This window comes from Melitaea cinxia, chromosome 1, assembly GCF_905220565.1.
Source record: "Melitaea cinxia chromosome 1, ilMelCinx1.1, whole genome shotgun sequence".
NCBI classification, from domain to species: domain Eukaryota; kingdom Metazoa; phylum Arthropoda; class Insecta; order Lepidoptera; family Nymphalidae; genus Melitaea; species Melitaea cinxia.
Window position 1 is genome coordinate 7744477 of NC_059394.1, and position 25511 is coordinate 7769987.

A 25511-nucleotide genomic window follows, 5' to 3' on the forward strand; every position below is an offset into this window, starting at 1 on the left:
ATGGCCAATTTTTGTATGGGCGTTCGAACTTAGCGTACACTGATGACTTTTGGTGTTATAAACTCGTGATAATAGGCACATTAAATTGTTATAATTATCAAACTCACAGAACTTGTCCATTACAATAGACTAGACGTTAACATGTAAGAGGTTAGGTTATGGTTTAAAAAACGGCGCTTTCAAAAAGTGAACAGTTTCGAATTATTATAGATTAAACTGATATAGTTTTAAGAATAATATGTATTTATTAAAAAAATAATTTCAAGACGTTTTACCAAAATTGGATAAGAGTAAAGTTATTGTTTTAGATAATGCACCGTATCATTCTCGAAAACTTGACAAATCACCAACAACTTCATCTCGTAAACAAGACATTATTAAATGGCTACCGTCAAAAAATATTGCTTGTGACGTAGCAGTGTTAAAGTTGCAACTTTTGGATTTAGTTAAAAAACAAAGATCGCTTTGAAAAATTTGTCCTAGATGAGATGACTAAGTCCACAAATCGTCGCGTCATACGTTTGCCACCGTATCACTATGAGCTAAACCTAATTGAGCTTGTTTGGCCTCAAGTGAAGGCCTATTTGACGGCAAATGACAAAATTTATAAAATAACTAGCTGACCCGGCGAACTTCGTATCGCCTAACAGTGACTTTTAAGTATTATCACAAATCTTTTGTATGGGAGTATAGAAAAGTGTTGTTTTAGACTTTTTCAGGAAATTTAATTTTTTTTTTTAGAATTTTTTCTCTCCGTAAGAACCATCCTCGTACTTCAAGGAATATTTAAAAAAAATAATTAGCGAAATCGGTCCAACCGTTCTCGAGTTTTGCGCTTAGCAACACATTCAGCGACTCATTTTTATATTATAGATAAAAATTTATAATATAACTAAGATCGAAAAAAGATGTACGAAGTCAACATTTATATAAAAATATGTTAGAGCAGTTTATTATTCACATGTCTGCAGAAAGTTCATCAGAAGGAAGTGATGACAATAATTTTTAAGATTACAAGAATTATAAAATAACTAGCTGACTCGGCAAAAGTTGTCTTGCCGCTAAACGCTATTTAAAAATAGGGGTTGGTGGTAGAAGGGTGAAAATTTAGGGTTGTATGTATTTTTCAACGCCAAATCATAATAAAATATAAAGTAAATAAATTATCTAAAAATTAAACAAAAATAGGGGTGGACTACCCTTAACATTTAGGGGGATGAAAAATAGATGTTGTTCGATTTTCAGACCTACCCAATATGCACACAAAATTTCATGAGAATCGGTCAAGCCGTTTCGGAGGAGTTTAACTACAAATCCCGCGACACGAGAATTGTATATATTAGACTAGCTGTGCCCGCGGCTTCGCCCGCGTTGAAATCAGTGTATCACAAAGTTTTCCCGACAAATTTCCAGTGAAACTCTCATCAAAATCGTCTTAGCCGTTCCGTAAACCTTCCTCTTGAACCGCATGAAAACCCGTTCGGTAGATTTTGAGGAAATCGATCACATACACTTTTGGGGGCATTGTTTTATAATACACTAACTGTTGCCCGCGACTACATCCGCGTGGTTATGAAGATATGCATTACTATTAAGATGTTTAACGCATTTTTTTTATTTCAGTTACTTGAAATACTTATTACACTGAGTAATTTTTTAAAAGGCACAATGTAGTATAATTTAATAGTTGTTTTTATAAAACCTCTCTATACACCACATTCTTAGTTTTATTTTTAGGCTGCAGTATAAATAACCTATCGACGAACTTATAACGTAACATAACATGACAATACACTTTATTGTACACCAAAACAGAAATAATACATATTATGGACTTAAACAGAGTATCATCAGGCACAAAGGGCGGCCTTATCGCTAAAAAGCGATCACTTTCAGGCAACCTAGGGGCAGAGGAGATGGTATTGTATCAGTGTAGGTGTACAAATTGAGACATAAACGTTTGAATATATTTACTTATTTACATACATACATACACACATAAACACATACATAAATACATACATACGTACATACATACATACATACACATATATATACATAAATACAATTACAGCTGTTGTATATGTTTCATACAAACTATCAACCCCAAATTAACCCCCTTAGCGGTGGAATATCGCAAAATCCATTCTTAGCGGACGTCTACTAACTATAATCTACCTCTCTATATAGATTACGATGCATTATTTGAACACGTCCTCACCATCTATAAGCATACATTTTAAATTTCAAGTCTCTTACTTAAAAAACATAGGACTGTCATATAAACTTCCAACCCCCGTTTTATACCCTTAGGGGTCAAGTTTCGTAAAATCTGTTCCTAGCGAATGTCTACGCCTTATAAGAAACTTACCTGCCAAATTTCAAGTTTGGAGGTGTTACAGTTTCGGAGATTTCGTGATGAGTGACTCAACCTACCATCCCCCGTTTTAACCCCAAAAGGGAATTGATTTCTAAAGATACATTATTTGGACACGTCCTCACCATCTATAGAGCATACATTTTAAATTTCAAGTCTCTTACTTAAAAAACATAGGACTGTCATATAAACTTCCAACCCCCGTTTTATCCCCTTAGGGGTCAAGTTTCGTAAAATCTGTTCCTAGCGAATGTCTACGCCCTATAAGAAACTTACCTGCCAAATTTCAAGTTTGTAGGTATTATAGTTTCGGAGATTTGGTGATGAGTGAGTCAACCTACCATCCCCCGTTTTAACCCCAAAAGGGAGTTGATTTCTAAAAATACATTATTTGGACACCTTTTCACCATCTATAGAGAATACATTTTAAATTTCAAGTCTCTTACTTCAAAAATATAGGACTTTCATACAAACTTGCAACCCCCGTTTTACCCCCTTAGGGGTCGAGTTTCGTAAAATCCGTTCTTAGCGGATGTCTACGTCTTATAAGGAGCCTACTTGCCAAATTTCAAGTTTGTAGCTGTTATAGTTTCGGAGATTTCGTGATGAGTGAGTGACCTTTCGCTTTTATATATATTATAGAAGATTATAGATTATAGATTAAATTATTTATAAGTTCTTGTGCATAATATTTTGTGCAGTGCTTGTGGGTCTCCCCACCGTGCCTCGGAGAGCACGTTAAGCTGTCGGTCCCGGTTATTATCATGTACACCTGATTAGCGATCGTTACTCATAGTAGGGAATATATCCGCCAACCCGAATTGGAGCAGCGTGGTGGATTAAGCTCTGATCGTTCTCCTACATGGAGAAAGAGGCCTATTCCCAGTAGTGGGATATTATAGGCTGAAGCGATGTGCATAATATATTTATACTATACCATTTTTTTAACCGACTTCGAAAAAAGGAGGAGGTTCTCAATTCGATTGTATTTTTTTTTTTTTTTTTATGTATGTTACATCAGAACTTTTGACCGGATAGACCGATTTTGACAAATTTTGTTTTAATCGAAAGGTGGTGTGTGCCAATTGGTCCCATTTAAATTTATTTGAGATCTAACAACTACTTTTCGAGTTATATCTAATAATGCGTTTTTACTTGACGCTTTTTTCGTCGACCTACGTTGTATTATACCGCATAACTTTCTACTGGATGTACCGATTTTGGTAATTCTTTTTTTTGTTGGAAAGGGGATATCCTTAGTTTGGTACCGTGATAAGGAAACCAGGATCTGATGATGGGATCCCAGAGAAATCGAGGGAAACTCTCGAAAATCCGTAATAACTTTTTACTGGGTGTACCGATTTTGATAATTTTTAATTTATTCGAAAGCTGATGTTTATCATGTGGTCACATATAAATTTTATCGAGATCTGATAACTACTTTTTGAGTAATCTTTGATCACGCGTAGTTCATTGACTATTTTTTCGTCGATCTACGTTGTATTACTTGTCGATGTAATTGAAGTCGGTTTTTTTTTCGTTTGCGAGCAAACACAATTATTAATGTAACTAGCTCGGCAAACAAGCGTACGGCTCACCTGATGGTAAGCGATTACCGTAGCTTATAGACATCTGCAAAACCAGAATCAACGCAAACCTGTTGCCGACTCTATCCCCAATTCCTCCCAGGAACTCTGGTTGCCTTACTCACCAACACGAACACAGCACTACTTGAAAACAGTATTCTTGAGCTGTAATCTTCTGTAAGGTCGAGGTACTACCCCAGTCGGGCTGCTGACTGCTCCATATTTTGAGCAGGAAATTACCTGCTGTGTTCTCCTCATACCTCAGTTGTATTATTATTATATTGTTACTTATTTATGAAATGTCATATTGTTTTATTGTTATTTATTTATGAAATTATTTATATAAATATAAAAATAATTTGATTTTCTCTACAGTAAATTTTAGAACTATCCAATATGAACGGGTCTTTACAATTTCAAAACAGGAACAAAGGCGTTGCCCCCACCCTTAACGATGATCTATTTCACTCTGTCAATATCTGAAATATGCGAGAGACATACTCAATTACTCATTACTCGTTTGTTAAAAAAAAAAAACAGACTATAGAATATTCAAAAAATATCAATTATCATAGTTATTTAAACATAAGTAATATGTAAGTATATGTGAATATAGTTTTTGGTGAATTGTATATGCTGTATATATGAGTCTTATGCGTGTAAATTGCACCGTGTGTGTGCCTGTTATGTTACAAATGTTTCTTTTATAGACGGGCTGTCTGTAAGAAATCACTATCAGTGATAAGACTGCCTTTGCACTTTATTCAGTATGTTTTTTTTTTCTCTTTTTTTTAATGTTCTTGTAAGTTTGCAATAAAGTATAAATAAATAGTATAAATGAAACAACTTTTTTCATGACCATGGTTGCTGTAAAGTATCGGAAACGTGGGTCATCTAAATAACATAATAAACCGCAATAAAATCAGAAAAAGTTGTTTCATTATAATAAGTAAAATTCGCGTAAACATTAGAAAACAATAATATAAATGAAATAAACTGAAAAAAATAAGTAATAGAGTTCCAGTAAAACAATGTTTAGCTTGATCTAAATATTTCATTCGCTATTTTTCTGTAGGATTGTATGATTTTTTACAAAGATAAATAAATGCTATATAAACTATTTATAGCTGCATTTAAAATCAGTGGAAAATAATAACACCATTTTACGGAAGACGTATAAATAATTCTTGGCTTCTAGGCTTCAACTTTTACGATGAACTCATTAGTATTCTAAACGTTTCAAAGCTTTTGTGACGACTGGTTATTTTCTTTTATTTACATTACTCTTGTGAATGAAATTAAATCATAGATTAAATGGCGTTAATGTAATAATACGAAAAATAAATAAATAAGAAACCATTAATGGAAAAAAAACCTTAGTTTTATTACTTAGTTTCCATATTATATTTTATTTATATCAATGAATACGAATGTTTTAAACTTTTAAACCTAATTTTGTGTCAATTTGCTTTATTTCGGAACGCAAAGTATTTTATATTTATCGAATTGCTTAAAGAAATGTATAATAATTTATTAGTCTATGATATCCTTTTTCTAAGGAAATTCTTTTTTAACTAGATTTAAAAATATAATTTTCAAATCTGAAAGGTAAATCTTAACAATATGTTTATATGCGCTGTCCAATACTTCTATTTATTACTAGCTGTGCCCGCGATTTCATCTGCGTGGAATTATAAAAATATATTGTTAAGTTCGCAGAGTTACAAAATAAATACATTTTTAAAATAAAAGTAGCCTAAGTTACTCCTTATTACATCAGCTATCTGCCAATGAAAGTCCCGTCAAAATCGGTCCAGCCGTTTCAGAGATTAGCCGGAACAAACAGACAAACAGACAAAAATTTTAAAAATGTTATTTTGGTATATGTACCGCGTATACATATGGATTTAGTAAAAAGCGGTTATTTTACTATTACAAACAGACACTCCAATTTTATTTATTTGTATAGATTTTATGTTTTGGTATTAATGTAAAAAAAATTCTATTAACCTATTTATTTTCATTGAAAAAAATGTAAATATGGATCTACATGAAATTATTAATTACGTTAGAGTAACCAGTTAGCAATACACGATTGCTATTAATAAATTCCTTTTGAAGATTGCAAAGGAAATGACGAATGCAGTTGTCGTCATATGATTTCACGCGTTTCGTAAAGATGACACGAAACTTGTGTTATACCTACTTCTAACTGCATGTCTGCAATATTGGCGTTAGAGGCTCGTGTGTGTAGAATGGCCAGTTAGTAACTCTGTGGGAGAGGTCAAAGTACGTCTAGAATTCTGAGTATTATAGAAGTTATATTTTTGAAACGGTTGCGAGTTAACGGAATAAGCTTCTAAAACTGCACCGCCTTGAAAATAAAATTTACCTTTATGTGTAATTCAATTACGCTTAATTTAAAATTTCTCCTACTCATAGAGAATACTATTATTTGGTTGATGGAAACATTTGGTTCTACTACAGTTTTATTATGTTTATCTGACTAGACGTACCTAACTACATGTTTGTGTTGTTACATGTTTTGTTTGTTCTGTTAAAAAACAACAATTACAAATATTTTGCCAAAATAAGATAGCTATATGTGATTCACGGTGAAAACTGGAGTATTGCCAACGTGGACTACAATTTTCAATACGAGAATTGTATGAAAAATTTGGCACAAATATTTTGTCTTCATGAGGCCACTTGCTATTTTTAAAAAAGACGATCTAATAAACACTTTAAATGATAATACTCAAGACCAATACCTTTTTACACTTTTTTTACTAATAACTGAACTATAACACTAATTTCATTATGTATTTTCTATGAATATCGTCACTCACAGCATGAGAACCGTGCTAATGTTAGTAATGATACTAAATCTGGGATTTTAAACACGCCATATGCATATATTACATGGCACGTAACTTTTTGTATGAAGTAAATCATACAGAGAATAGAATCCGTTCCCCGACCGTGCGTGCGAGTATTTTCCCCTTCTCCGTCTGAGCCCGGCTCGGAGTAATCGTCCTCGCCAGAAGCAGGGTCAGTCGGAAAATTACAGATATGCAAAAATTTTATTTGTTGTTAGGCACTACTAGTACTATTTATTAAAAAAAAATTCACGTTTAACATTTTATTCTAACCCCTGGATCAATTTCCTGTAATCTTTAATCTATACTTTGTCTTCTAGGGAGAAATAAGAGGATATCGTAGTTGATATGCTTACAATTTTGGTACGATACAAAAATTTGAAATCTATGACATTAAACAAATGTATCTTTTGTATTGTAATACGTTTTTTTAAACAACCATGACACTACAAATTACACATTGTTTGTGGAGTTTATTAGAAAGACAGTCAACGTATAGGAACATTTTCAAACAAAAAGGAACTTCGTAAATATCGGTACACGTTTGTATGTTTAAAAAATAATAAAAATGTTACCATCCGAAAACATAAGTTTTTTAAATTTTTAAAGTCAGTAAATATAATCAAAAACATTTTGTCATTGAATATCATATGAAGATATGAAGATAAGAATCTTGGGTCGATAATTACATTTAATAAAATACAATATAATTAATTTAGTTTTTTAATTATTTTTTGTTTAAAGCATGTAATAAAAGCATCTAAAGAAATTTGAAGAGGTGCAACAAGAAAAATTTAAAGTTTGTTAACGTTCGTCCTAATGACTTACTTAAATTCAGATAATATTATAAATATTGGTAGATGTTACTCGCGGTTTAGCATGCTGTAATTTTAATTTTTAATAACTTTTTAAAAGATGGACCTATTACTATTTGTGATTCCGCCCCTTTGAGTTAAACGGTGATGATTTTCGCCTGTTCTTTCTGGACAAAAATTATTAAAACAAATTTAGGTGTTTTAGATTTCATATAATAAAAGAAAACAAGTAAATCTTACCTTTTTTGTCACCTTATTTTATTTTCATTACTTAACACTATTGTATACAACACTTTAACAATCAACAATTAATATTAAAATACACACACATACATATGTAATATTATTATCTGTAATAAATCTTCTTATATATAAAATTCTCGTGTCACAATGTTAGTTACAATACTCCTCCGAAACGGCTGAACCAATTTTTATGAAATTTTGTGCGCCTACCGGTTAGGTCTAAGAATCGGCCAACATCTATTTTTCATAACGTGTGTGTATTGTGTAGATATATAAAAAAACCCTCATAAGGGGGGAGTTTGAGGGGGTTAATAACATATATTATGGCAAAACAACGTTTGCGGGCTCAGCTAGTAATTATATAAACAATAGAACTGGTGGTATTACCGCTTTATAGCGATTTCTTCCAGACAACTATACGGTAGACAACTTTAGTTAATTTTTGTAGAGATATCATCAATATTTTTCTATTTGCAGGTGGACTTGGAACTAAACGGGGAACCCTTAAACATCCACATGAAACTAGGTGAGTCCGGGGAAGCGTTTTTCGTCGAAGAAGTTGGCGAAGATGAAGCTGAGTGCTCGGCTCATCTCGCCACCTCGCCTATACCCGCTTCGCGTTTCGACGAGTTGTATGAACCGCGGCGAAGAAACTCCCTGTCCGCTGTCGAACCGGATCACGGACAAGCGTCTGATTACACTAAAAGAAGGTAATTGTCGAAAGTGGTCGTCTCCTAAATTTTTTTAATGCTTCAGATGCTTTTACATAGTATTGGAACCAATTTGATTCAGTTTAGTTTAGTGTTCGGAACAGGTTACACATCATACACTATACTCTTGTGTGACCCCTGTTAGGCAGAAAATATGGGCCAATGAGTTTGTTTGAGGTCACACGAAGATTATAGCGTATGATGTGTCACCTTTTCCTCCGAACATCGAAATATTGAAAACTCGCATTATTAATGCTGCTGAACAAATCGGGCAAACTTTACGAACAAGTGTCGTAAAAAGCACTTTAAGGAAAAGAATGCGTTTTTGTATTCGTAATGAAGGGTTCCACATTGAAAATGAATTGAAATAACATCACGTAAGTCTTCTTCTTCGTCGTTTTCTCACTGCTGAGGATCGTGACCACATATGATCTTCCACTGAACACGGTCTGAATAAAGATAGTTAAAAAAATATAATATTGATTTTTTATTTACTGCTTTTTTGCTTAAAATTTATTAATTTTGAGACTTTAGTTTTGAGTTTTGTTATTGTAGCTCGTTGGATAGCTTCGGAAGTGTAGATATTTTTAAAATAATACTCAGATACACGTTCATAGATTTTTTTTCCAGTACGTCATAAGTTTGTAAAACAAAGACATTAACTATTTTCCTCTTTTTAACTTTGGTTAGTCAAGGGTTAAAAATTCAATAAGTTATCGTTATGTTTGTTATTATTTATTATTATTTAGAATATTTTACGAATATTCGTCAATTAATTTCTTTTTAATGCTCTTTAAAGTGATAGATTTGGGGATTTTTCACCAATAATAATAAAATAAAAAAAAAAAAATCTAAAATAGTTGAACATGGATTTTTTCAAATATTTTTCTGTGATTGCCCATACCCCTCCTGACAACCCCTTAAAGGGACCGTGACATATTACAAATAACCCTGTGTATGTACATGTTTGTGTACTATATATAATACATCGTAACTATATGCATTCGCAATGATACGTTACTTTAGTTCCTTGAGAAATCCTTGCACCAATCACACTTGCATTATTTTAAATATACTTTAGTAACAAAAATTGTACTTTTTTATAGATATACAGCTGATGGAAAAACGATGCAGAAACCTGATTTAAGTAAAATAAAAAATAAGATAGATGACACTAGTAGAAATAGTGATAATGAAAATGAGGCTCTCTTCGAGATGGACGGCTTGAACGAGGGATCGTCCGACTGGACTGACTCGAAACCAAAGACGTTCGCGGCCACGCAGCTCGGCGCGGCGGGCAGCGAAGCGAGTCAAACAGTACAAAAAATAAGCGAACACAACGACTTCCGGCCAATAGAAGCGGCGCCCAACCCGGACGAATTCAAAACAAACGGCAACGGCAAAAAGAAAAAGAAGACACGGAAAGCGAGCTCAAAGAAGAAGCACCAAAGAAAATCTTCGACTAGTTCAATTTCTAGTCAATCCGATCTCACCGGCTGCGAGCAGCGCGGCTCCCAGCCGACTGCTATACCCAACGCCACCGACATGAACTTCTTTAATGATCCCGAAATCTCAACAGCAACCCTTAGGTAAGTAAATGTTATTTAATTATAAAATATTTCCATATTTCTATGTGTGGTAGAGCCAACCTGCAATTCTCACAGCTATTAACTAGCTACATTTCGTATGGGGAGTGAAAGTGTTAATAGTCAATACTTACCAACTTAACAGCCTTAGCTCTCTTTTACTCTCCTTTATCCAGTAGCTATCGAAGCAGCGGAGTCCACAAACGGAGGCGATCACTTTCTGTCAGGATTTCCAATACTATTACCGTTAAATCTATCAAACACTATTAACAAACGGTAACCACGCTTTGGACAAATGCCTTGTATGATGACGTGATCTTGATGATTCTGTTTCTCGACCCTCGAAACAGAATTTCATTATATCGGGCCCCGTAGATTGTAAGACCCGTAGAGCGTAGATGAGTATGTGTAAGGTGGTAGTATGTAGTAGTAGTGTTTGACAACGGCGTTCCCTGATTGCAGCGAAGAGTTGTCCAACATGAAGCTGAGCGGTGACAATCGTATCCCGTTGGCGCTATCCGACACGGCGTTCGAGGTGCGCGCCGCCTCCAGACACTCGTAAACATTATTCATTTATCTCAAACGCTTCGCTTTCTATTACTATCAGCCTGTATATGTAGTTCGTTCCATTTACGCAATAGACCTCTTCAAGTCTAAAGTATCTTTAAAATAGAGCATCCTAATTTTCACTTCCGTATCTGCACTATTGTAAATGTAGTGAAGTGATCGCTTGTAGCATAACTGGTTTGGTCGCAAACGAAAAAAAAAAACAACTTAAAAATAAAAATTACATCGACAACAACGTAATTAGACGAAAAATAGTCAAGTAAATACGCGTTATCAAAGAGAAATCAAAAAGTAGTCTTTTTTTGGAAGTCGATTAAAAATAATTAACAATTTAATATTTTAAGTCACGATTCACGATTCAGCCTGTAATCATCCCGCAGCTAAGCATAGGTCTCTTTCTCCATGTAGGAGAAGTATCAGAGCTTGATCCACTGCAGGTTAGCGAATATGTTCCCCGCTACTATGAGTAACGATCTTTATTAGGTATTTATTATAACAAGCGGGACTGACGGTTTAACTTACCTTCCGAGACACAGTGGGGAGACCCACAAGGACAGACATCTAATACAAATACTCGTATATCCATCCCGACTGGAAATCAAACCCGCAAACCGTCGGTGTTTTAGGCGACTACTCGCACCACTAGAGCGGTTGTTTAATGTTTTAAATAATCGTTGTTATCTACTTAGTTAGCCGCGCCTTGTATTTTTGTAACCTTAACACAAAAATAGTTTGCAAATGCAACTCGGAGGTCGTTAACGAAATTAAATAGCCGATAAAAGAGTTGAACGCTCGAAATAGAATTAAAAACGATTCTTTATTCCATGATGTGAATTAAACATTTCTTTATAGTTGGAGATCCGAACTTCACCCATCTGTTTAATTGATTAAAATTTTTATTTAATAGTAATTATATTTTTTCTGTAACTTTTTGGTAGAAATCTTAAAATAAAGACGATATTTGCGTTTCTCTAAAACAAGAAATTAATTTATATTATTACGTTTTTACATTTTTTAGCATTTGAACTACATTATAATTAATTTGTTCACTTACCTAAAACAAGAAAAACAACATTTAATGCCTTTAATTAAAAATATTTTTTTACAATCAGAATATAAAAATATTTCTGTCATCACCATAGACTACATTGTTATGTTCTGACAATAAATTAACAAAAAGATTCTTACTTAAAAAATCTACGAAACCAGTATATGAGTGTAGTGTTTTCTTTACATATATTTATTTTAGTTTATTAAAAAAATATTTGTGTAAGGATTGATTGAATAATCCTGGCCAAAAATGATCCTAGAAAATGCAAATGTTGGGTTGCTTTTAATTTTCCTGCCATAACTACTGGGAGACAGGTAAAAACAGGTATATTAATATATATTGTTCTAGTTACATTCACCCACATTTTTAATAAGGAACCTTCTAGCCAACTTTTTTGCGATTTATCTTTAACATACTAAGTAAGATAATTATTTAATTTTTATCCATAAAAGCAGATGGGTGGAGATCACGTCTAGTTCGTATTTTAGACTATTATCAATTACAATGTTTATTATTGATCTTTAATCGTGTATTGCTAATGATGAGTAATATGCAACCCGATAATTTTTGACGCTTTCAATGACACACCATTGTTGGAATAATTTAATTGAGGTCAAATAAAATAACAAGTCGACTAAACTATGCACGATAATTCCCTTAAAATTCAGCCCAATGTTCCTATTGATATAAATCTTATTGTAGATGACTGATTTGGGTCACGTTTCATTGTTTAACATAGTTTTTTTTATTTGATACGTATTTTGTACCATTGCCTTAGTTTTGTATATATCTTTGTCATTAATTATAATATTTATACTTAATACTTCAAAAAGGTACCCGGAAAAAAATGTAATATTTAAATATCGGTCTTGAGGATAAAGATTCGGATAATATTGTCATTGAAAAAAGACTTCGGATAATCTTTAATTTTTATTGATAATATATTTATAATCTATCAAAAATGTAGACGCAGTTTACAATCATTTTATAAATGCGAGGTATATTTATTGGATTGTGATAATGTATAATATATAAACAGTGTGATGTAATTTATATGTACACGTAGTAGTATTTTCAATATTAATAATTATACTAAAGTCGTAATGTGCTTATTTTACACATTCGTCAAATGTCAATGGCACATCTAGATAAGTTTAATCTGGTGTGCGGGACAAGTGGGAGTCTAAATTGCTTTAAAGTCACTCAGGACGCATTTTATTTACTATAAACAAATTCAATTACAGACAATAAACAAATATCTTTCAGATTTGAAAATTTGAATTTCATATTCAGTTATTTACTAATTTTAGTTTAATAAATGTGTATTACTTGAACTTCAATAACAGCTATAGTACGGACGCGGAGTACGAAGAATTTCGTACATTGACCCCTCATCTTTGATCTTTGTCGCTCGCGTATAAACATATTGCCGTTGCGCTCACACAGGTGTAGTGACAGCCGTATTCACAGTTTGTCAACCTTTTTATTTTTATTTTTTTTACCAAATTTAAGTCACAAGATTCATCGTTTTTCATTTTTAATTTAAATCAAAAGTTAATAATACTTATATTAAATGCGAATGTGTGTTTATTGGTATCTTTTTTCAGTGTTTGTGTGTTTTTTAAGTGTACGCTAAATAATATTTGCAACATTTTTTGCCAAATATGTCGCAATCTAAGCAGTCACATGCTTAAAAGTTAATTGAACGACTTGTTCTAATACTAGACCCTTTCCTAGTTGGGTTACAAAAGTATAGCCACCAAATTGTACACATAGTAATGTATACACTAACTTTTATATATATATATGTGTATATTTATAACTTATATATAAGTTATTTTCTATGATTTAACAAAAAATATTTTATTCTGTGACTAGACCGATCCACGGACAGACAGCGTAGATTTAGTGTAGTGTGCAAACAACGAGTTCTAAGACATTCCAAATTCTAAACTCTACCGATTTTTTAAAACTCCGTACTTTATATAAAATTTTGAGAACCACTGGCAGTAGGCAAAAGGGTCATTGTACGAAATTCTTCGTGCTCCGCGTCCGTGCTATAGTACAGAACTACGTCTAGTAGCGTGATAATCGTAAAAATTTATTGTTTAGAACGAATAAGTACTCAGGAACGATAAGTTGTAGTGATTTATTAACACGTATTCTTTAATAGAGATTCTTTAGTTTATAAAACTTGAATTATAGGCTCGAGTGAAGAAAAGTTTCGGATTATTTCATTTTAACTCTTATTATAAATATAAAAGAAACATGGTATCGGGCTCATAAATCGGATTAAGCTCTTTTACACTTTCCAATTTGTGTGTAGCAAGGAGTGTCACGGGACGCCCGTGCAGTCGGACACGGAGGTGGAGCTGGCGCGAGCCGCCGCGCCCGGCGACAAGGGCTCGCAGTCGTGGCGCTGGGGCGAGCTGCCCGAGCCGCCCGTGCGGGGCGCCGAGTCGCCCGAGTCGCCCGCCTCGCCCGCCTCTCCCGCCTCGCCCGCCTCGCCCGCCTCGCCCGACCCGCCCGCCTCGCCCGCCGAGCCGCTCAGCTCCGACGAGGAGCGCACCGGGCGCCGCGGCGTGCTCAGCGGCATGTTCCGCTTTATGTCCACCCGAGAGGCGACCGACACCGCGCCCGAGGGCGTCTACCTGGACGATCTCGACCGCGGGCAAGTCGATCCCGATTTGTATTTCCCGAAACATCATGCGGAAAAATACCGCTCAGGTAAATCTACTGCTCGATATTGCGTACTATTTAATCACTATCGTTATCGAAACGAATTATTGAGCGTTCTTCGTTTTCTTAGGCGGTGGAAGCGCAGGCGTGTCCGGTGGACCGACCGAGGAGGAGTACGAGTCCGGAAACGGACCGTCTCTGCCTCAGTCGCCCAACTCCGCCTCGCTCGACGCACCCGCGCTCGACTCCGACGACGACGAGAAACTTCTTGCTAAGTGAGTTCATTAATTGCTATTTTTCGAAACGGCGATCCGAGTTCATTCTCGAGCACTGCGTGTCATACAAAAATAGATACAAAAAAACTATTCTAATATATATATAAATTAAGTTAATCGTTAATATATATATATATATATATATATATATATATATATATATATATATTAACGATTAACGATTAAAGGTGTCTAAGTGCTCCTATAAGTTTGTATGAAAGTCATATATCATAAGTTCATAAAAAATAAAAAGTTTTTTTAGTTCATATTAGTAAAATTACCTAAAAATGGATGGTAGATCTAAGGGGAGACTATTTTTCAAACGACTGTTTTTTGATGTCAGATCGAGGGTGAGCTCTGCTAGTAGTCTGGTAGTTTTAGCGAAAGTCAAAACAAAAATGTGGTGTGAAAAGAGTTCCTAAATTATTGTAATATAACAATTGCCTAAATGATATCATAATCAAATTTTATTTTACATGAGCGAAGTCGCAGGCAACAGCTAGTATTTGAATAAAGTGAAGCATTACTTCGCGGCCGAACAGCAGATGTTCTATGTAGTGATGTTCCGGATATCTGTATCCGCGGGAAAAATGAGATCCGTATCCGTATCCGTCACTTTTCATGCGGATCTTTTACGGATCTTTTATTAATTTACAAATTCAATTGACAGGATAAAATGCTGCATAATAACTTAGATCACGTGATAAAGTAATATAATTAACACTTTCGCGGATAGTACGTCAGAATGGAAGATTATCATATAATGGCACAACGTACCAGGACGTTAGAAAAAATATGGTCTTGTATACCAGAACGTAACACAGTTCCACTATCACCTTGGAACTTAAAAAGCCGACTGATAGCGGGATAACCATCCAACTGCTAAAAAAATCCCATTCAGAGTATTTTTTTATGTCTCAAAAACAAATATTTTGCACCTTGAATACCAAACATATATTCTAGTAAGTTACAATACTAATATAGAACTCAAAGATAATAAATTTCTATCTTATAAGATTACTATTACACGTAGAAAGTTATGACTTTATTTTTATAAAAATAAAATGAAAAACAAATAACTTTTTTATTGAAACAACTTTTTCGGATTTTATCGCAGTTTATTAAGTTTTTTAGATGCCCGACGTTTTCTGGACCTGATTGCTAAATAATTGTTTCTCGCAAACGAAAAAAAAACCGACTTCAATTACAAAAGTAGTTATCAGATCTCAAATATCAGTAGTTATCAAATTTAAATGGGACCACAAGACAAACATCAGCTTTCGATTAAAACAAGAATCATAAAAATTATTTATAAACAATAAACTGCCACTGCCCTCTAGTGGATAATATAGCTCAGTACGTTATACGATAGTTCAAATCGAAGTAGTAATAACGTTAACGGAAAAATAGGTGACGACAACGACGCGTACGCACCGTTACATAAATACGCTTTATCAAAGATTACTCATTAAATCTCGAACAAATTTAAATGAAACTACAAGAAAGCTTTCGATTAAAACAAGACATTATTAAAATCGGTGAACACAGTGAAATGTTATGCGGTATAATACAAACGTAAATCGATGAAACAATAGTCCAGTAAATAGGTACTATTAGATATAACTTGAAAAGTACTTATAAATCTCAATTAAATTTTAATGAGGCCACGTGACACGCACCGCCTTTTGATTAAAAAAAGAATCATCGAAATCGGTCCATTCAGTAAAAAGTTCTGAGGTAGCATACATAAAAAAATGCAGACGAATTGAGAATATCCTCCATTTTTTGAAAGTCGTTTAACAAAAAAATACGCGCGCAATTCAAGTTGAAACCTGTCCTACCCGTCGTTACGGCGGGCGTGACGTCAACTATCGTTTTCAGGTCACACGCCGACGCCGATTGAGTGATTAAATAAAGATTCGTATCCGTATCCGCGGATATTGACACTAAATATCCGTATCCGTATCCGTATCTGCGGATATTGACACTAAATATCCGTATCCGGATCCGGATTTTGACGATCCGGCACATCACTAGTTCTATGCTACGAGTATATGCGACACTCGTTCCTGTTGCAATTGAATTCAAAATGTGCCCAAAGTTTGAGACAGGATTGAATTTCAGGACCATCAGACGAGGCCGTTGGTAAAAATTAAATTCACAAAATTATCTCATAACAACAAGGATACCCAAAACTGCTTAATTCGACTGCGGAAACAAGAGTTTCAGAGCATTATACTATCTCTGTTTCATATATTATGCAATATTAACACTTCGAGATCTGATTCAGTGTGTAATATGTGTGGTGTGCAGGGGGCAGGTGTCGGTGATGGCGCGCGAGGGCGCGGTGTCACGCGCGCTGAGCTACGAGGAGTTCTGCGCGCGCGGCGCGGCGCTGGCGGGCGCGGAGCAGCTGGAGGTGCGGCTGGGCGCGCGCCGCCTACCCTGGCGCAGCGCCGGCCCGCTGCTGCTGTCGCTGCTGGCCTACCGCCGCCCGTTGCCCGCAGTGAGTCACCACCACTTGTCTCTACTCCTATCTGCTGCGGCTGGGCGCGCGCCGCCTACCCTGGCGCAGCGCCGGCCCGCTGCTGCTGTCGCTGCTGGCCTACCGCCGCCCGTTGCCCGCAGTGAGTCACCACCACTTGTCTCTACTCCTATCTGCTGCGGCTGGGCGCGCGCCGCCTACCCTGGCGCAGCGCCGGCCCGCTGCTGCTGTCGCTGCTGGCCTACCGCCGCCCGTTGCCCGCAGTGAGTCACCACCACTTGTCTCTACTCCTATCTGCTGCGGCTGGGCGCGCGCCGCCTACCCTGGCGCAGCGCCGGCCCGCTGCTGCTGTCGCTGCTGGCCTACCGCCGCCCGTTGCCCGCAGTGAGTCACCACCACTTGTCTCTACTCCTATCTGCTGCGGCTGGGCGCGCGCCGCCTACCCTGGCGCAGCGCCGGCCCGCTGCTGCTGTCGCTGCTGGCCTACCGCCGCCCGTTGCCCGCAGTGAGTCACCACCACTTGTCTCTACTCCTATCTGCTGCGGCTGGGCGCGCGCCGCCTACCCTGGCGCAGCGCCGGCCCGCTGCTGCTGTCGCTGCTGGCCTACCGCCGCCCGTTGCCCGCAGTGAGTCACCACCACTTGTCTCTACTCCTATCTGCTGCGGCTGGGCGCGCGCCGCCTACCCTGGCGCAGCGCCGGCCCGCTGCTGCTGTCGCTGCTGGCCTACCGCCGCCCGTTGCCCGCAGTGAGTCACCACCACTTGTCTCTACTCCTATCTGCTGCGGCTGGGCGCGCGCCGCCTACCCTGGCGCAGCGCCGGCCCGCTGCTGCTGTCGCTGCTGGCCTACCGCCGCCCGTTGCCCGCAGTGAGTCACCACCACTTGTCTCTACTCCTATCTGCTGCGGCTGGGCGCGCGCCGCCTACCCTGGCGCAGCGCCGGCCCGCTGCTGCTGTCGCTGCTGGCCTACCGCCGCCCGTTGCCCGCAGTGAGTCACCACCACTTGTCTCTACTCCTATCTGCTGCGGCTGGGCGCGCGCCGCCTACCCTGGCGCAGCGCCGGCCCGCTGCTGCTGTCGCTGCTGGCCTACCGCCGCCCGTTGCCCGCAGTGAGTCACCACCACTTGTCTCTACTCCTATCTGCTGCGGCTGGGCGCGCGCCGCCTACCCTGGCGCAGCGCCGGCCCGCTGCTGCTGTCGCTGCTGGCCTACCGCCGCCCGTTGCCCGCAGTGAGTCACCACCACTTGTCTCTACTCCTATCTGCTGCGGCTGGGCGCGCGCCGCCTACCCTGGCGCAGCGCCGGCCCGCTGCTGCTGTCGCTGCTGGCCTACCGCCGCCCGTTGCCCGCAGTGAGTCACCACCACTTGTCTCTACTCCTATCTGCTGCGGCTGGGCGCGCGCCGCCTACCCTGGCGCAGCGCCGGCCCGCTGCTGCTGTCGCTGCTGGCCTACCGCCGCCCGTTGCCCGCAGTGAGTCACCACCACTTGTCTCTACTCCTATCTGCTGCGGCTGGGCGCGCGCCGCCTGCCTTACTTTTTAAAAAGGAAGCCTGTATGTGTTATAAAAAAAGAAACCTAGCATAGGCAAAAAGCTGTAAACTTTATTTACTGCCATTTTAAAATTTATTTTGCCTTTTATGATTACAATTAAAAATTATATTATTTAACCTATTTTGTTAACCCAGTAGCTAATAAAAAACTGTGCACTCAATTGTCCGCAGATTAAGATTTTTAAACTCTATTGCCTATCTAACAGCACTATCATTAAACGTTTTTGAAATCTTAGTTTCTGTTTCGTATCTAATTACTTCCACGTCACGATGGATTAAATACTTATTTCGATATCGATTCTTTGATAGTAATCATTTGTAAACATAAGCGGAAGTACAAAACTAATTTATGAGGATGTTATTCTGCCTATACTAATCCTTTACTTCAAGGTTGCCGGAAGATATTGCTATAGTAGCGATAAGGATGTGGTTGCAACATTGGATATGACAACAAACAGCATTGTAAAATAAATAAATGAGTATGTTATGTTGGGACAGAATCGAAATTATCTATTTACCTATAGATAGATCCGAGCCCCATTATCATTAACGTACACTGATCTCGTAACCGGTGGGGGTCACTACCTCAGTTATCACCAGATGGGCTATCTAACTATACTATACCGGTGGGTTAGAGCCAACTCTATCATCGTTATATATTCATTGACTGAGGCTTGTAATTTTACGTATCGATTTCTTCCATAGCGTGTGCTTGAAGAACTGGAGAAGGGAGAAAAAGAAGACACGGCAAGCCGCGCGGACGAGGCCAGCGAAGCCAAGCCGCGCTACTCGTGGTGGAGTTGGCGACGCTCCAACCAGGATAAGAGGTACCTAGAGCATCTGTACTCCATACTCTGTCACCCGTACTCGGTTCGTTGTAATACGTCGTAGTAGGTAGTCAGTAAAACAGTCGATTAAATACTCATTATTAGGAATAACTAAAAAAATACTCGTCGGATCTTGATCAAATATTTTATTTTTATGGGTTTTAATTTAATTGGGACCACATGACAAGCACCACCTTTCGATTAAGATAAGAATCATCAAAATGGATACACTTAGTAAAAAGTTATAAGGTAGCAATAAAAAATATAGTTAAATTACAACCTCTTCCTTTTTTTTAAAATCGATTGAAAATAAAGAAAGATATTTATCTGGGTCATTACACAAATCACGGATTTTTTTTGTACACACAATTTGATTGCTTGATTCACCAATTGTTTACTTTTATATAAAGTTAATTTATATTTTTGTTAGAAAAATAAAAAAAATATATAGTTCAACGGTTATCATTGAATGATTGATTTTAATCGCGGAGCTAGAAAATTTTGTAATGATGTGGATTGAAAAATAAAAATGACATTTTTAATGTCTATTATTATTTGGTAATAATAATTGTTTGCTAGCAAACGAAAAAAAAAATCGACTTCAATTACATCGACAAGTAATACAACGTAAGTAAACGGAAAAAAACAAATGTACTAGTCGTCACTGCGATTTTCGAGGGTCCCCTCGATTTATCTAGGATTCCATCATCAGATCCTGGTTTCCATATCATGGTACCATCCTTGGGATATCTCCTTTCCAATAATTCACAAACGAAAAAATACCGACTTCAATTACATCGGCAAGTAATATAATATATACAACGTAAATAGACAAAAAAATTGTCAAGTAAATACGCGCTATCAAAGATTACTCAAAAGTAGTCATCAGATCTAGATCTAATTTAAATAAGACTACATGACAAAGCATTACCTATCAATTAAAGTAAGAATCATCAAAATCGATAAAGAGTTATGCGGTTTAATGCAACGTAGGTCGACGTAACCGACTTCCAAAAAAGGAGGAGGTTCTCAATTCGACTGTATTTTTTTTTATGTATGTTACATTAGAACTTATGACCGGGTGGACCGATTTCGACAATTTTTTTTTTTAATCAAAAGGTGTGTGTCAATTGGTCCGATTTAAATTTATTTGAGATCTAACAACTACTTTTCGAGTTATATCTAATAATGCGTTTTTACTTGACGCTTTTTTCGTCGACCTACGTTGTATTATACCGCATAACTTTCTACTGGATGTACTGATTTTGATAATTCTTTTTTTGTTGGAAAGGGGATATCCCTAGTTTGGTACCATGATAAGGAAACCAGGATCTGATGATGGGATCCCAGAGGAATCGAGGGAAACTCTCGAAAATTGCAATAACTTTTTACTGGGTGTACCGATTTTGATAATTTTTAATTTAATCGAAAGCTGATGTTTATCATGTGGTCACATATAAATTTTATCGAGATCTGATAACTGCTTTTTGAGTAATCTTTGATAACGCGTAGTTACTTGACTATTTTTTCGTCGATCTACGTTGTATTACTCGTCGATGTAATTGAAGTCGGTTTTTTTTCGTTTGTGTGCAAACACAATTATTTGAAAATAAATTCAATGCCAAAGTTCAATATTTTAATGTTATTTGTAATAATAATTTAACTGCTTTATTCGTACCTTGTATAACTTTATCTGAAATTACGTAAATTATCAATACATATTAAAATTAATCTCATTAACATATTTAACTAAAAGTGTCCTTGTTTTTTTAAAAGTTTAAACAGTTCATATCGTTTCGCCGTAATGATACCTAATCTGTATTTGTGACGTCACGCAGGGTCGTAAAGGTCAAAAGTTACCTAAACTTTTTGTTAAAACCACCTCACACAAACATGTTGCCTAAAGTTGGACTCATCATTACCGCATTTTTTTTTTTATTTTACATCCATTTTTGTTCTTTTCATTTAAAGCCAAGAAGATTTCGAATAGCATTATTAAAGATTTTTTAAAGAAAGTTAATGAACTCATTAGTGTTACTTTCGAAAATTTATACTCCTATGGAGTTTTTCCACTAAGCGAAGATGGATTTAGAAATTCGTTAACATTATCTGTGTTATGTCATATTTAGTTGGCAAGTAACTCCGCGGCATGCGTTGTAACCGTGACTAAACAAACTTACCAGACGTTTATGGCTGATTCACTAGCGGTAAATTTAGTACTTTCCACCTTGGGTATTGTTTGTGGTTAATGATCCGTGGCCCTAAGTCGTGTTAAAATAAATCACAATTACAGCCTAATACTGTTAAAGTAAAAAAAAATACAAGAAACAAATGAGAGGCATTAAATTAAGAGCACATACTATAATTATACAATTTTAAAGCTATATTCAAAAATCTCTCAAATATTAGTTTACAACTGAACTTGAACTCCCTTGTATAAACTTTGTATGCTTATCTAAATTAATAAAATAAAATATTTTATTTATTTATTATGTAAATATAATTTAATATGAATATGGGTGTATAATAATTACTCCGTAGATATATGGCCGTTGTCTCATCGCACCAGCCATCAGGGAGTTTTGCCAACTTCTCGCTTTCAATGATAGAAACGAACGCGGTCCAAAATTTCACGTACGTTATGTTGGAACAGCGACAATTTCCTAATTTGGATTTGTACATATTTGAATGTAGACGACAACCACGTTCCTTGTCAATCTGTTTTTCGATAAATTTTTCATTAATTTATCCCAACAAAAATTCGAAATTGATTATTTGAAGCATTAAAATAATGCCTTTTTTGCAATATTTAAACATATCTGTACTTTATATTTTTTATATTTAGTCTTATTTAAAAAAAATGCTCTCTAGTTTGACTATTTCATTGTTACACGAAAAAAAAAAAATACAGTCGAGATAAAAATTAACAAATAAGGGAAAGTTATGCGATTACCAATTTGTGAATTAATTTTTATACTTCTTACACGGGGTATATCTCCAGGTAGATTGTACATACATTTTGTAGCTAAATTATCGCCTCAAGAATAAAAAAGGGGACATTTCTAAAGCCAGTTGTTATAGAAAAAATTACAATTTTTATTTATTTCATTACAGATCTGAATCATCACAACCTAAAGATGAAGAATTGAAGGATTCAAGTGTGCCACAAGACGAAGTAACCAAAATTATTGCGAAGACTGAACCAATTTATGAAGACAAAGTTGATGATTGGGTTAACAAAATAGAAAAGGAAGTGCCAATCGAAGAACCACCGAAATCTTACGATGCAATTGACTCTAGTGAAACTGTGCCCGTATGTTCCAATGGTATGTTGTAAATTTCGTTTAAATTTTACAAATAAAATGATATGAAAATAAATGGAGCGCTTACTACCGCGTGAATGAGTTACTAATCGCAAAACTCAAAAACGACTGGGTTAATATTTTTAAGTTTTACTAATATTTCGGAATTGAATGAAAAATTAAAAATTGCAGAAAATGTAAAAAAAAAACGTACATTCATCTAAACTTAACCCAGTTGACAGTTCGCAAGACGAAAACGTTTGTTGATGCAGCTAGCTATGAAAATACACAGGCACTCTATAATTACTAAATTTAACAAGAATTTTAAAAACGAGTGCTCTTTAGATCACACGACTGAAGTAAAAATTTCTATATTCACTGATTAACCGTTCTCAGCTTTCGTTCGCCTCGCCCGATCACACTTTTCGTAAGGCTCTCGTCACGCATTCCCCAGATCACTCCTCAAGTCATGCGTGCGTAAAGAAGTTTAACTTCGAGAATAGCTTCCATAATTTTTTTTTTCTTTTATTTAGAAACAAACAGTTGTATACAATGTAAAAAAATGCATATATGATAATAATTTTAAATCTATAGTTCCCTGAATTACCATACAAAATAAAAAATTAAAATATAAAACTTGTACAGCTAGATTGTTACATTTTTAAAAGAAGAAAATATTTTATTCATTCAATACTCTAATTAGATTAACTGAGGTAGGGCACAGCAGGAATTTCCTGCTCAAAATATGGTGCAGCCCGACTGGGGTAGTACCCCGACCTTACAGAAGATCACAGCAAAATAATACTGTTTTCAAGCAATATTGTGTTCCTGTTGGTGAGTAAGGTGACCAGAGCTCCTGGGGGGATTGGGTCGGTAACGCGCTTGCGATGCTTCTGGTGTCGCAGTTGTCTATAAGCTACGGTAATCGCTTACCATCAGGTGAGCCGTACGCTTGTTTGCCGACCTAATAACATAAAAGAAAAAAAAAACACTTTTAAAGATTTAAAAATACCGTAGTGACACGATATATAGTTATGATATGCCGCAGCGGGCGCGCAGGAGAGCTCGTCGGAGTCGGAGCACGAGCGCGACGCGCGCCGCAGCGCCGCCTTCCGCAAGACGCTGCGCCTCTCCTCCGACCAGATCGTAAGCACACCCGCACAGCGCACACGTACCTACATACGTGTATACAACGATAATAGCTCTCCGGGTTCGATTCCCGCTCGGGGTGGATATTTGTATTTGTACAAATATGCCATCTCCTTTGCCCTAAGGTTGCCTGGAAGAGATTGCTCTTAAGCAATAAGGCCGCCTTTTGTACATTTTTTTTTTCTACAAATTATTGCTAGTGTTGCTTGCTTATTTTATTTGTATGGTGTACAATAAAGTGTTAAATAAATAAATAAAATAAATAATAAATATGTCTTTCCGGTTTAAATGCCTGCCCCCTGTGTGTCTCCCCGCCGTGCCTCGGAGCGCACGTTGAGCTGTCCCGGTTGTTATCATAAATACCTGATAGCGATCGTTACTCATAGTGGGGAACATATCCGCCAGCCAACGTAACGTATAATGTGGTGGATTAAGTTCCTTCTCCTTGTGGAGAAAAGGGGCTAAGGGGCCCAGCAGCGGGATGTTACAGGCTGAATGCAAGAGCAATAGTTATTGAATACCGTTTAAATAAAAATTCAGAGGCAATAAAGTTAAAATAGTAAATTTATGCGCTTTACGAAATCGTTTTTAGTATTGTTAGTGCAATAAACTGCCTTATTACAAGTTGGTAATCTTGCACGGAGTATTAGATACTTTACGTTAACACTTTTTTTTTATTCATTATAGAAAAACTTTTTTTTTTGAAAAAATACGAATTTTTAAACAACGCCGCAACGGAACATAACGGATTTATATTCTCGTTGTTAATAAAAATTATTTATTATATAATAATTATTTATATATATGTAGTTTATTACATACAGTCGAAATATATATTTTATACATAACACAGAGCACAATAACTATATTATTATACTGGCTTTGCTCCGCGGTTTTAACCGCGTTAATTTGAGGAAAGAACGTACTAAAATATTTGTAAACCATTACTGTGCACTTAAGGCGACTTACGAGTACACGCGCGTCTCGATGCGCGTCATTCATTTGATTTTACATTATCTCCTAAATTATGTGTCCAATATAAATACTATAAAAGACACTTTATCTGCAAAAAAAAGGCCTTGTTGATGAAGTATTTCTCATTCATAAGGACTCAAATAATAAAGGCTAATAATAACGCAATAAAAACACCTTTTCATTATTAGTGATCATTCGTTGTAAAGTTATTTTAAAACTATCATATCTTCTAATATACATATATTGAAATCGAATGATATCAAGTATATTTTTGATCAAAAAAAAAAACTTGTGATGAATAACGTATTTATTTGGATAAGGATTTATATCATCTTTTAAAACAACCTTCGCAAGTGCATTATTTTAGAATAAACTTGATTACCATAAAAAAGGCTATAACGATGATAGACATTTGCTGTCGTCGATTTTTTTTAGAATTTTTAATGGCGATC

General features: G+C 36.4%; 1 protein-coding gene across 1 annotated transcript in view; it reads left to right on the plus strand.

Annotated features, from left to right (window-relative positions):
* LOC123656080 (phosphatidate phosphatase LPIN3) overlaps positions 1–25511 on the plus strand; it is a 40664-nt gene that overhangs the window by 10941 nt on the left and 4212 nt on the right. Inside the window, exons 3-11 of the mRNA XM_045591805.1 lie at positions 8378–8610; positions 9717–10199; positions 10659–10754; positions 14141–14541; positions 14624–14768; positions 17082–17274; positions 19512–19633; positions 22748–22959; positions 23984–24081. Coding sequence (XP_045447761.1) covers positions 8378–8610; positions 9717–10199; positions 10659–10754; positions 14141–14541; positions 14624–14768; positions 17082–17274; positions 19512–19633; positions 22748–22959; positions 23984–24081 — 1983 coding nt within the window. The remainder of the gene's footprint in view (positions 1–8377; positions 8611–9716; positions 10200–10658; positions 10755–14140; positions 14542–14623; positions 14769–17081; positions 17275–19511; positions 19634–22747; positions 22960–23983; positions 24082–25511) is intronic.